Source organism: Scheffersomyces xylosifermentans (genome assembly GCF_036884685.1).
Source record: "Scheffersomyces xylosifermentans strain CBS 12540 chromosome Unknown RJT20scaffold_8, whole genome shotgun sequence".
Taxonomy (NCBI): domain Eukaryota; kingdom Fungi; phylum Ascomycota; class Pichiomycetes; order Serinales; family Debaryomycetaceae; genus Scheffersomyces; species Scheffersomyces xylosifermentans.
This window is the reverse complement of record NW_027042946.1, coordinates 1,013,947-1,026,560: the sequence shown is the minus strand read 5'-3', so window position 1 is coordinate 1,026,560 and position 12,614 is coordinate 1,013,947. Positions and strand designations below refer to the sequence as shown.

General features: G+C 40.0%; 4 protein-coding genes across 4 annotated transcripts; 2 read left to right on the top strand and 2 right to left on the bottom strand. All coding sequences in view use genetic code 12, as the record gives it.

Moving 5' to 3' along the window:
• Nucleotides 1-458: 458 nt before the first annotated feature.
• On the bottom strand, nucleotides 459-2,960 carry RJT20DRAFT_131448 (protein-lysine N-methyltransferase). The gene has a single exon (XM_064918007.1). It carries the CDS (start codon nucleotides 2,667-2,669, stop codon nucleotides 600-602), a length of 2,070 nt encoding a protein of 689 aa, XP_064772065.1. The 5' UTR covers nucleotides 2,670-2,960; the 3' UTR covers nucleotides 459-599.
• Nucleotides 2,961-3,676: 716 nt separating this feature from the next.
• Nucleotides 3,677-4,051, top strand: PAM16 (import motor complex subunit; the record flags this gene model as incomplete). The annotated part of the gene is made up of 1 exon (XM_064918566.1): nucleotides 3,677-4,051. One exon carries the CDS (start codon nucleotides 3,677-3,679, stop codon nucleotides 4,049-4,051), a length of 375 nt encoding a protein of 124 aa, XP_064772064.1.
• Nucleotides 4,052-6,832: 2,781 nt separating this feature from the next.
• Nucleotides 6,833-10,780, top strand: SET3 (histone-binding protein; the record flags this gene model as incomplete). The annotated part of the gene is made up of 5 exons (XM_064915777.1): nucleotides 6,833-7,204; nucleotides 7,418-7,870; nucleotides 8,174-8,631; nucleotides 8,713-10,465; nucleotides 10,571-10,780. 5 exons carry the CDS (start codon nucleotides 6,833-6,835, stop codon nucleotides 10,652-10,654), a joined length of 3,120 nt encoding a protein of 1,039 aa, XP_064772063.1. The 3' UTR covers nucleotides 10,655-10,780.
• On the bottom strand, nucleotides 10,781-12,603 carry RJT20DRAFT_131444 (FTR1 family protein). Its single transcript, XM_064918006.1, has one exon. It carries the CDS (start codon nucleotides 12,278-12,280, stop codon nucleotides 11,120-11,122), a length of 1,161 nt encoding a protein of 386 aa, XP_064772062.1. The 5' UTR covers nucleotides 12,281-12,603; the 3' UTR covers nucleotides 10,781-11,119.
• Between the last annotated feature and the right edge of the window lie 11 nt (nucleotides 12,604-12,614).

Genomic DNA, 12,614 nt, shown 5'->3' with positions numbered 1-12,614 from the left:
GGGACCGTGGGGATGGAGGATTATGTTTGAGATATGTTGATGTTTGACATGATGCAATGGTCAAGCGGAGGGAGGAAAAATGGGTACTAGGTATACTGATGTAGTAAAGTCATTAGAACACAAGACAAGGACTTGTGTCCAGACTTAGTCAAGTTGTCCAGGGTGCCATGGTTTGTTAAGATTAGGAAAGATCAGGGGAAAAGTTGGATTATTTTGATAAGAAGGGCTACAAGTTGCACTCCTTCATTCGTACGTACGTACGTACGAACGTCTAGGTACGACATTAACGCATTAGTGACATGGACATGTTTAACAGAGAGTCTTCAATATTATCTCCTTTGAACGGTTCAAAAGGTTTCTTTTACTTGATATTAGTGGAATCTCATCTCGTGTTACTATAGGATTAGGATAACGAGATGACTTTGGCTGCGAAATTTATGTATTGATACACTATGGAATCTACATTGGTAAGCTGGTAATGCGATATCTCGCCAATTCTAACCATTTATAACTGAATTCATTTACTGAGTTGAATCTAAACTTCTATTTACTGTCATTACATTTAAAACCATGCTAATTGGCATTTCTATATTGCCCTCCTACTTACCCTCAATGAACCTCTTAAGAATAGCCTTCTCCTGTCTTACAAGACTATCAATGATGTCACGGTGTTCACTGGGCCCAAGCTCAGGATAGCGCTCGAGTCTCTCTTTACACCAACCACTGATGATCTTGTTGTATTTCTCGATACTCTCTTTGTCCTTGACAATGAAGAGATCTTTGATCTTCTTGAGGAGCTTGCGATCATTCCTACAAGATAAAATATTGAGCTTGAAATCCCGGTAGCTCATACCTATCAATCTCAAAATTGAATAGGTTTGCTCTGTACAAGTGCCATCGTATCTCACTCTCGCTGCTAATTGCCATGTTTCTGGATAGTCGGGTTGTGGCACATCGTCTTCATCACAGCATCCACCAAATTCTCCATCGCAGCATCCACCAGATTCTTCATCGCAACAGCCGTCTTCACAGCTTTTCTCCTCATTTTCATGGCCATGGTCCTCGTGATGCTCGTGTTCATGATCATGCCCGTGGCCATGGTGGTGTTGTTTGGAGAGTTGCCTTTCTTCTTCAAGCAATTCGTTCAATGCCTCGAATCCTTCCTCCTCAAACCATTCAAACATTTCTTCCAATTGGCTCACTTTGTCTTTGGACATCGTGGCTTTGATGGCTTTTATATACTTGAATAATTGTACAGATAACAAGCAAGTGTCGTTCACATTCGTCTCTGTGACAAACCCATACCTGTGCAACAAATAAGAGTTTGCCAATTCATTTCCATAGGAATTGAAGATTTCTTGTGTGGTATCCTTAGGAGTTCTAGTCAACAATACATCACAACATTTGGAAGCATCGACAAGTTCCACGGCTAGCTCCTCTTGAGCACTGGTGACTTCCATACCATTGAATGTCTCATTATCATCTTCATCCACTTCATCAGCTTCATCATCCTCTTCCTGGTGGTTCTCTTCTTCTTCCTCGTCTTCACTGAGTGAAAGGGTGGACACTTCTTCTGGATCTGGTATGGTTTCTGCGTCGGAGTCGTTTTCTAATTCATCTTCAAGCTGTTTAATATATTCTAAAGTTATTTCCTTAAGCTCTTCCTCCGGTAATTCACCTTCATGATCTTCTTCAAGAGTGTTTCCATCCTCGTTTATGTTATGATGCTCGCCATTCTCTTCTTCATCAGAATCATCGTCGACATCTTCACCCATCTGCTCATCATCCTCAATACTTTCAGTTTCACTGTCTGCGTAAACATCGTCTGATTCCTCACCTTCGAAGTGGTCGCAATCCGTTTCCCCACAGACTTCACAAACATCACCGTCACAGACAAAGTGAATGTTATCATTGCACAAGATCTTGCCTTCAACTAAACTAGGTTCAATGTGATTGAATAGATCTGCACCAGGAACCATACCTAAGTTGTGAAAGTTGTCAATAGTGAAAGCTCTTGATATAACACAACTGACAATTCTTCCAAACTTCATGAGTTGGTCACTGTGATTCTGGGTTATAACCTGAACGGACTTTTCATTGTCTTCAATTCGGAAGGAAATATCGTTAATAGAAAGCACATCTGGTTTAGCCACAATGCCTTCATTGGCCTTAGCAAAGGCTATGCATTCGATGTAAAAGGCTAATAGTTCATCTGCACGTGTTAAATTCAAAAGGTCCATTTCTGTATTTTTCAAATTCTCCTTATCTTGTGAATCCCACAAACAAACTGGAACAGAGGAATTCTCGAAGTCAATTGATTGCAAATAAGCGAACCATGGCGATTTTGCATCAATTGAGAGCTCATATATCACGGCGAGAATGAGACTGAACATTCCGTGGAGTAAGTCCACTTCTTTATTTACCAGCTCGTAATCTACCAAGAGATTGAAAATCAACGAGTTTTTGGGCGTTAACAAGTTTGATTTGGGGATTCTAAGCAAAAGTGGATCTTCATCCATTTGGGCTGCGATGTCTGCAACCGAATCAGGAAAGAAGACTCCCAAACCACCTCTTTCGGATGGTTTGATAACCAAATCGTCACGCCAATATGCATTTTCATTGAGCCAGTCAATGGCTCTGCTGAATCGCTCGGCAGAAGTCGAAGACATGGTCAATTTTGCTTTGAATAACCCGATATCACTAACAGCAAAATCAACTGGTCTGTAATATATAAGGCCATATACTTGTGCTATACGCAGGAGAATATTTCACCATACAAAAATTCATCTCATCCCTATGCTGTGAGGTCCGGGTAACTGATATAATCAGTGAGAAAGTAAAAAGTTTTTCGGGGTTGGTATGCAGTACGCAGTATCACTGAGCAGTATAAATAGTAGGTGGTCCCCTGGTCTCCCTTATTCTGTCGGCATCATCAGTGGTGGTTATACTATATCTAATATATATAACTATTATTACTATAAAGACTTTTAATGAACCCGTTTGTGTTGTGTAGATGCGCATGAGCGGTGTTTGTTATCTACCCATAGCTAAGCATTGGTTGACCATACTAACAATTCGGCCACAATCAGTACTTCGTTTCGGTCTTTTAGATCATTACTAGTTTTACGGCATTACATGTGTTTGGATAAGCTCTGGTTATCTTGTGTTGTTTATCGGCATTTTGATTATTCAGATGAAAGCATGGTGCTACATATTTCTGTAGAATCCCTGTTATTTTGTAATAAGAGGGGATATTCAGCTCGACAAGTGTATTTGTAGAATGTATGAGCAGCAACGGATTTTTCACTTTTCTATAGCATATTGAATATCCATATCCACCAACATCAACTATGTGAGCTAGTTGCTTTGCGTTTAAACTGTGTAATTATATTCCCAGATAAAAAAATAAGCATTACTTCATATATTGATCTATTCAACTAAAGTTAATTAGTTCTATTAACTGCAATAGTATCAATAACTCTTCAGCCATGGTATGGTAACTTCTTTTGCTAATAAGCAATTTGCTATAGTGATTTATATATCACGTGAAAATCATGTGCCGGATTCGATTTTTCGAGAAATTTTCTTTAATACTTTAATATGAAGTTTAAGTGACCTTTAAAGGTGTTGCCATCAGGCTCTAGTAGACCCATAATTCAATAAATAAGCGTATAAAATGGCCCACAGATTGCTAGTTAACGTGATATTCACCGGAGCCTCTGTTTTTGGCCGTGCGTTTACTGAGGCTTACAAGCAAGCAGCCAAAGCATCAGCCGCTGGAGCAGCAGCTGGACCAGCTAAGGCTAGTTCTGTAGGAGGAATTCCGGTAGATGAAGCATTAAAGATCTTGGATGTTGACAGAAAGGACTTGAGTGCTGCCAAAATAGAAGAAAAGTACAAATATCTATTCGATGTGAATTCAAAGGAGAAGGGTAACTCGTTTTACCTCCAAAGCAAAGTGTACTATGCGATGGATACATTAAAGAAGGAGCTAGAATTTCTAGAGAAGATCAAGAAGGAGAAAGCTGGAGGTGCGGGCGAAACTTCATAGTCAATGGAGTGATTGAGATTATTTATTGAGGAACAGGCCATGAAGACATTAAGGGCAGAGCAGTAAAGAGTCCAACAAAAGAGAACTTAACGAAATAGCATGGCGTGGCGATGTAGTGAAGCATTTGATAGTGATGAAGGCTCTCTAGAATAATTATATGATAGCGAACATCATCTAGGAAATGATCTATTCTTGAACTTGTTTAAGTTTGGTTGGACAAGATTCACCGGGCATAGTGGAAAAGAAATTAGAGAAAGAGACGATAATTTATATGGTGTGTTCCACCACAAGACTGTAAATAGCATGAGAATACAAATTGTAATTCTAAGAGTAGATGGAGATCATTGTAGTGAATTGAATTGAATTGTAGGATCAAGTTTGTCAATGCTAGAATTCGACTAAAACGTGAAAAAGTACCAGAGGGGTGATGAAATTGAAACAACGATTAAGGAAAACCATCAGAAAGCATTTTCCTTTAGTATTGGTAGAACATATGATGTGCTTGTTCATTACGAAACTCTTTGCCAACAAGAGGCCTATACGAAGAAGCTATCTTAACTCAAATCAATATGAAAAGGCCTGATCACAGTAAAAAGCTTAGCTCGATGTCTCGCGTTGTTGTTAACTATAGAGATTTATCAAGAACGAGATGATGCTCTTAACTATGAGAGTAAGTTAAGAACGATTACAGAACGATATAACTCAATGTAAAAATGATCTTGATGATCATTTACTCTGTAAAATCGAACCACAACGTTCCTTACATTCATGAATTTCTTTTGATATCTCCAGTTTAACGGTATCTTTTGTAGGAGGCTAAACGTTTATAAACATGTAACATGTTAACTATGCTCGTATAGTTAATGTTAACAAGGGCGATCTTAACTATTGGAATTAGCACATTTCTTATAAATAGAGTTTCCATTTGCTAATCTTCATGCCATGACAACCAAAGAATACCGATAAACCCGATTTGTCATCCCGATAACGCCTTAGTAAGAGTATTTTCTTCCTTCGTATGTTCTTTAGATGATAACGCCACTTAAATGACAGCGTTTTGGCATACATGTTAACTATGGGCACAGAGGATTTTTCAGATGGCTGAACTTATGCTCCAATGGGGAATAACTGTGGGCTTTGCTGGGTGGTTTGTGGTTTGTGCTTAGATTGACTATGGGATTCACTATACACTGATGGGCTTAACCATGGGCTTATAGGGTTAACCATGGACATTTTAACTATGGAGTTTAACGAGTAGTTACTGGTTAACTATGAACCCATGGGATTTCAAACCAAAGGCCGATGAAGCTTCAAAATCCCTCCTTGAGGAACGACCGCAACTGCAACTGGTTTGCTATATCGTACCACAATGGTTCGCTTGCATCTTTATTTCTTATCACCACTTGTGTTTACTGTTTTCATCTGTCGTATGTCCCATCAAAAGGCACACACAACAATCTGTTAACTATGGTCGCATAGTATTTTTTAGCCGTTGGGTGGATAAGTGTGTGGATGGAGTGCAATATTCTTGACTATGGGTGTTGACTGGAGAATTCTTAACTATGGAAAGTCTGTCTTAACTATGGAAAGTCTTAACCATGGAGGGATGTCAACTACGGAGCATTGTCAACTACGGAGCATTGTCAACTACGGAGAATTCTTAACTATGGTCGCATACTCCTGTGTCGTTCTTAATGTTCTTCTTAACTATGGGTCTGGGTAAGTACTTCTTAACTATGTACTCACGATTCACTGAGCATTAGTTAAACTGTACCAGTACTCAGTGATCACTTCTTAACTATGTACTCACTACTCACTACTCAATAATTATTTCTTAACTGTGTACCATTACTCATTAATTATTTCTTAAGTATGTACTTCTCCCTGATCACTTCTTAACTATGTACTTTTCAGTAAATCACTTCTTAACTATGTACTGCTCACTACTCTCTCTACTCATTTATGTACTACTCATTTATAATACACCACAACCCACCACTACATTTTCTCCAAATCCCAACCATCTCACTCACCCACCACCAACCACCCTCCTCTTCAATCCTCCTCCTCATCCTCTTCATTCCCATCCCACTCCTCTAACCTCCCCCCCCCCCTCTAAACGAAGCCCCACCGCTTAAACGATCGTATATCTCTTTCTGCGCCTGCGACAAAATTCATTCTCCATACAAAACCTAAAAAATGTCACAGAATCATACTGCTGTAAAAACTATTCTCTTTTAAGTATACGGTTTTATTTGTTTTAGTTAACTTAGATAATAGAACAAGGAGTAACAAGAAAAAGAAATAACAAAGCCATACGAAGAAAGATCATCGTTGTGGTTAGCTCTGTTTTGGATTTTCGTGTGGATATATATTATCGTGTGATTCGTGTTTGTAGTAGTATTCAGTCACCATTGGGTTTCGTATTGCAACTACGGTCAGGTATTGTTGAGCCGGATTTATTTTTGTATTTTAGACACCAAAGCGGCTAAGTTTTAAGTCGTCGGATTATCTTATTGGGTGAAAAACCACTCTTTGTGTGTGTTTGTGTGTGTGTGTGTGTGTGTTGTTTCTGAATAGAAGTCGGATTGACCGTGGTTTGATCGTTCTGCTTCCTGTATTATTTACCGTCGTACCGTGTCGGGAACCTCCAAGAATCCCATCTCACTACCCAATCACAGCTAAACGCTCAAGTCCATTCCTTTCAATAAAAAGGGCGAAATATCATCCGAATCAGCAGGAATTTCCACTTGGAATCTCCACCAATATACCCTGTAACGAATGACTAATAAAGAGGAAGAACAGCTCCTCCAAGATGCTTCAACGCTCTTGATGTTTGCCAACGTGGCTGCTAAACAACAGCAACAGCACATTAAGAACGTATCGCCACCGCCACAACAACAGTCCCAGTCTACAACCCACAGCCCGGTATTGTCTGCAAACACTGCTTCTCCAGTATCTGTGAACATCTCTCCATCTTTGGCGCCGGTGGGAACGCTACCAGGTATTCTTCACCAACAAGAAACTCACCCTGCTCCAGGAGATGTTACTGTAACGGCGACGCCGTCCTCTAGTACTGTGACCAGCACAACATCATCTGAGAACATAGCGCCTCCTCCAAATGGATTTGCCTCACCGATGGCGGGTGCAGCTGTACCGAATTTTGGTCAATATCCTCCTAATAAGTACGGAACACCAACTGCAGCACAACCATATTCTATACCTGCCAATACAGCATCTGCCGTAATTGAAAACTCTAAGAATAATACCAAGAGTCCGCCAACTAGAATCCCATCTTTAACTCAAGAAACGAACATCCAAACTCAACCTCGCCAAACTGCCATACATCCCCCCACTACTGTGCAGCCTCCTGCTGTTAAGAGCTCCATCAGTATTCTCATGAATAGCCCAGAACCTCAGCAAATGCCATTCCCCATCCAGACCACCAAGGTACAGCCTCCTGTTCTTGTACCCTACAACTTACCTATTTCATCTCGCAAATCAGTATCGCCTCCGTCATCTTACAACAGCAACTTGCCCTCAAAGGGTTCTTTCACCCAGAATCATAAACGGTCCAAATCAACACCAGAGACGGACAAGAGACCTGTTTCAGCTTATAGAAAGATTCTTCTCTCGCCAGGAACTGCTAATGTGACGTTGGCTAGAGGAATAAACTTACAAACAGGGGAGCGTAACACTAATAATGCTGTAATAGCAGCAGCAGCTTTGGCAGCTGCTGCCGACAATCCTTTACCTTTGAAGCATTTAGTTGAGAATCTGATCACAATAGAAAAAGTCGAAGAAAAGAAAAAGAGGGCAGTAGAACAAGTGCTACAACAAAACAATAGCAATAGTAGTTCCAGCACTGGTACTGGTACCGGCACGAGTACAAGTTCTAGTAGCGAGAGCGAAACAGATCAAGCGATAGCTGTGAGAACAAAGGAAGAGGACCAAACGACAGAACCTGAAAACGATGAGAAGACTGACGACGAAAAAACGGACGTCGAAGATAATAATGACACTAATATTACCAAAAAAGCTGATACAGTTCTTGAAACGCCGGTGACTATCAAAGAAGAGAAACAGGATAAAATAGATATAGAACTTCAACCTCATACAGAGCACGAAGCTAGCAAGAGTGAAGCAATCCCGGAAGGCAATATAGAACAGCAACAGTCCATTGAACAGGAACCCGACCATAATAACAAGCAATTGGAAAAAGAAAAGTTAGAAACTGAAGCTGATGATACTAAGATACAAGAGCAGGATGATGAGGAGGAGCAAGAAGAAGAAGAATCCAAAGCAAAAGGAGTCACTTTCTCTGTTCCACCGCTTTCTTCCTATCAAGTTGACCCGGACTCGGGTCTCATTGGATGTATATGTGGAATCATAGATGATGACGGTTTCACTATCCAGTGTGATGTCTGTTATAGATGGCAACATTGTGTGTGCATGGGATTCAAGACGAGTGACGAAGTTCCGGAAGATGAGTATTCATGCTATTATTGTGATGAGCAAAAATGGGGAAAGTTCGACCCAAGTGTTTGCCGTTACAAGACTTTAGAGAGGTTGGGCGGTGAGTTTAGTAGAGCACCTTCCACACTGCAAGAGTTCGAGCAGATACAGCTACATGCACAGAAGCAAGTAGAGTTACAGCAAAGACAACGCCAAGAGCAACAAAATCAACATTTAGAGGAATCAGATGACGCTCAAGACAATAAACAAAAGCAGCAGAATACCGGGGCTGGAACCAAGAGAAAGCAACTGAATTCAGAAAAGTCAGACAAGAAGAGGAAAGTTGAGGCAGCCGACAAGCAAAGGAAAGATAACATTTTGGCCATGGACATTCCAGTTAAGAGTCAACTGCCGGTTGACATGTTACCCAACAAGGAGAACGAACTTTTGGATGACGGAATCACAGCAGAATCATACCAGTCGGTGTATTATAAACTTCGTAGCAATGACTACAAAAAACAATCCATCAGAGAATTCTTGTCCAAAGAGGGGATTGATTTTTTTAAAGAATTTTCTGCCTTACCTAAAGAAGAGCAAGGAACTGGTAAGTTAAGAGGTATAACAGTTATGCCTTTGAGCCAGTTTAAGGCTATAAAGCTCAGTAAGTTGATATTGCCAAATCAGCAGAAATTCTTGAATGAACATAATAAAATCACGGCCTCTAAGAATACGAATGTCAATACTACGGCTATTCAAGTGAAGCAATACTCAGACAACCAGAAGCAGAAATTCAATGGGATTTCTAAGTTATCTCTTTTCGTTTCAACAACTAGTAACGAATCGTTAACGATTGCCGAGAATACTCCAATAATTGAATATATGGGTGAAATTGACTTGTTTAAAAATTATGTCAGGGATCCAGTGAATCAGTATTCCACTTGGGGAGTTACCAAGCCCAAGGTGTTAAAATCTACTTTGCAGACACATGAAAACGAGCCTTTAGACATTGTTCTTGACTCAAGGTTTGTGGGTAACGAATCAAGGTTTATAAGGAAATCATGCCCTACGTCCTCCAACTGCCGAATTGAAAGGATTTATATTCCTGAAGACAACAGCTTCAGATTTCTTGTGGTGACAACGAAGCCCATCAAATTGAAATCTGAGACAGCAGATGAAGAGCTACGTTTAGAATGGGAGTGGGACCCCGAGCATCCCATTTTGAAGTTGTATAAAAACAATAACTCAGAGAAGTTTGAGTTGTTGTCAAATGCTGATAAGTCTGCATTAATAACTTACATTGACAACATTTTGCACTTTGCTGAATGCGGATGCTCGACGGCTAATGGATTCTCCACTTGTGCTATTTTTAAGATTAAAAAGGCCACTTCTTATCTATTAAGGTCTACTAGAAAAGCTTCTTCGATCAGTAACGTTAATTTGACCAAATCGAAGGAAGAATTGATTCTTCCACGTCGAGAGAAAGAGTACATCTCTTGGAATGAAAGATTGTTGGAAAGAGACAATATAATTCAAATGAACTTATCTGTGACTGCAGATGAGAGTGATGAAGAGATGATCGAAGAGAAGGAAGCGGAGGTCGTTGGAACCAAGGAAAGCGACGTTGAGGAATATGTTAAAGAACCAAAGCCAACTGCTCTCTTTAAGTTGCCATACAAGAAACAACTAATTTCCAAGAACCGAAATCTCCTCCGCAACATGGAGAAGATCGAGTCCAACCATGTAAAGGTTGAACCATCAAGTTATATTACAGATGATGATTTGCCTTTCCCCATTGTGTCTGATTTAGTGATAAGAATCGAAAAGAACATAGACGAGAAGCTCAAACCAATGGTCCAAGAGGTGGAAGAGAAGATCAGCACAGTTCTTGAATCTCTTCCAATGGTCACAGAAGAAGAAAAGCCAGTAGCTGTTATTGATATTGTCAAAGTTGTTGAGGAGGTCAAAGCGCAGACCTTGAAGAGTGTCGATACTGATAACATAAAGCAAGCTCCAACCGTAACTGCACCTGTCGTAGTCGATAACGAAAAGAAAGAAGTGGTAAAGGAAGAACCGGCCCCTGTTCAACAACCTTCTCCAAAGATTGTGAAGAAGTTATCTTTTGCCGACTACAAGAAGAAATTGAAGTAAGTAAGCATTTTCATGCAACATTTTATAGAATCTAATTACTTGTAATGAATAATATATGAAATAATACTCATTTTAACCTTTCGATTCATGAAGTTGCGTAGTTTATTGGTAGAGCGTCTACAGTATACACTAGAAAGACTGGATGGTAAAAATAACTGAATTATGTTAATACTTACAGACTTGAACTGACTCTTATAATAATAACCCGTATAATATTATAAAAAACAACTAAAAATTAAAAAATTAAAAACCTCAGAAAACAGATTGCTAACCCCATAACAATCCGCTTCGTAAATTGACTCGGCTCTATATACTTATCGAGATACATGTTTGGACCCATGTTCACAATTAATTAAAATCATTAAATCCCATTAAAGCGCAATGAAGGCTCTCCTTTTGGCTGCGAAACCTCAAAGTTTATCTTTGTATGTGTGTGTGTGTAAACCTTTGAGGAAGTCTTGTAGCTTAAATAGAGGTCTTCTTTGCTTCGTCTGTGATCTGCTTGTCGTCAGATGAAACCTCTTCGTAAGTTCCCAGTGTTCTTTTCTGGTTCTTGACTTCTTCGAACAAACGTTGTTTTTCTTCAGGAGTCAACTCCAACTTTTTCTTACCCTTGATGTGGTACATTGGGTTCAAAGAACGTAAGGTCAAGTTCTTGGTCAATGGTAAGTGGCCAGTCTTCTCTTCGTACCACATCAAAACAAGAATCAAGATGATGACAATCCAGTAGATATTGTAAGAAATTACTGAACCGTAGGTAGCAGAATTTTGCCAGCCGAACAAGGCGTTGAAAACATCCCAACCGTGATCTATTTCTGGGTTGCAACAGTTAACGTGCCAGACGGACTTGGAGATATCGTAAGTACCTGGACCAGATCCACCTTCGGAAGCATCACCACCAGTTTGCTTACCGTACTTGTAGTTTTCAAAGAACCAAACACCTCTGGAGAATAAACCAGCGGAAATCAAGTATAAGATACAAGTTGAAATAATCAAGAAAATTTGCAATGACAAACTGGAACCGAAGAAGTACAACAAGACACCGACAATAATACCGGCAATCAAACCACAAACAACTGGAAGTGGGAAAGAAGTGGCTGGTTGAGAAAGACCAACACCACCAACGAAAACAACAGCTTCCAAACCTTCTCTCAAACAAGTGATGAAAGGTAAGATGAAAAGGGCGTATCTCTTGGAGATGTAACCGACCTTGAATCTGTCCTTCCTGTTAGAAGGCTTCTTGACCAAAGCTTGAGCCAACTTGACTCTCCACTTTTCCTTCATCTTGTTGATACGTAACATGGGGATACCCATGACGGAAATCAAAACGGCAGCAATGATACAGAAGATACCTTCCCACAAGTCTTCGGACTTGCCCCAGATGTCTTTACCTAAACCGTAGAAAGCACCGATGAAAGCACCACCAATAATTAAACAGATTAAGACACCCAAACAGGCACCCCACCAGACTTGCTTAACAAGCTTTTTGTAGATAACGGGGTCATCGGCGGAGCCTCCTAAACCTTGCTTCAAGAAAGCAAGAAGCACAGAAACCACAATCACGGCTTCTAAGGATTCTCTGAACACGACAAAGAACACCTGTACGTTGAAAACGTTGTTGGCCATTTTAACTTTCTCTCTTTTCTGACTTGTTCAATTGAAGATAGCTAGTGACGAAATGATCCAATTGGTTGAGTTCACTGCTAGATACCAAAGATAGAGGGGGGTTTTTGGTATTAGACAAAGGTGAAACTCACTAAAAGGGGTTTTGGGGGGGATGAGCTAAGAGTCGAATTAAAGAAATAAAGAGAAAACAAAAAAACGGATCTTCGCTTGCAATTTGAGTAGAGGACTTTGTCTAGAGTCACTTCCACAGCGGAATACCACTCTATATATATGTAAATATAATTATATATATCTATTTCTCGTAATATACAAACAATGGGTCTATACGGCGGTA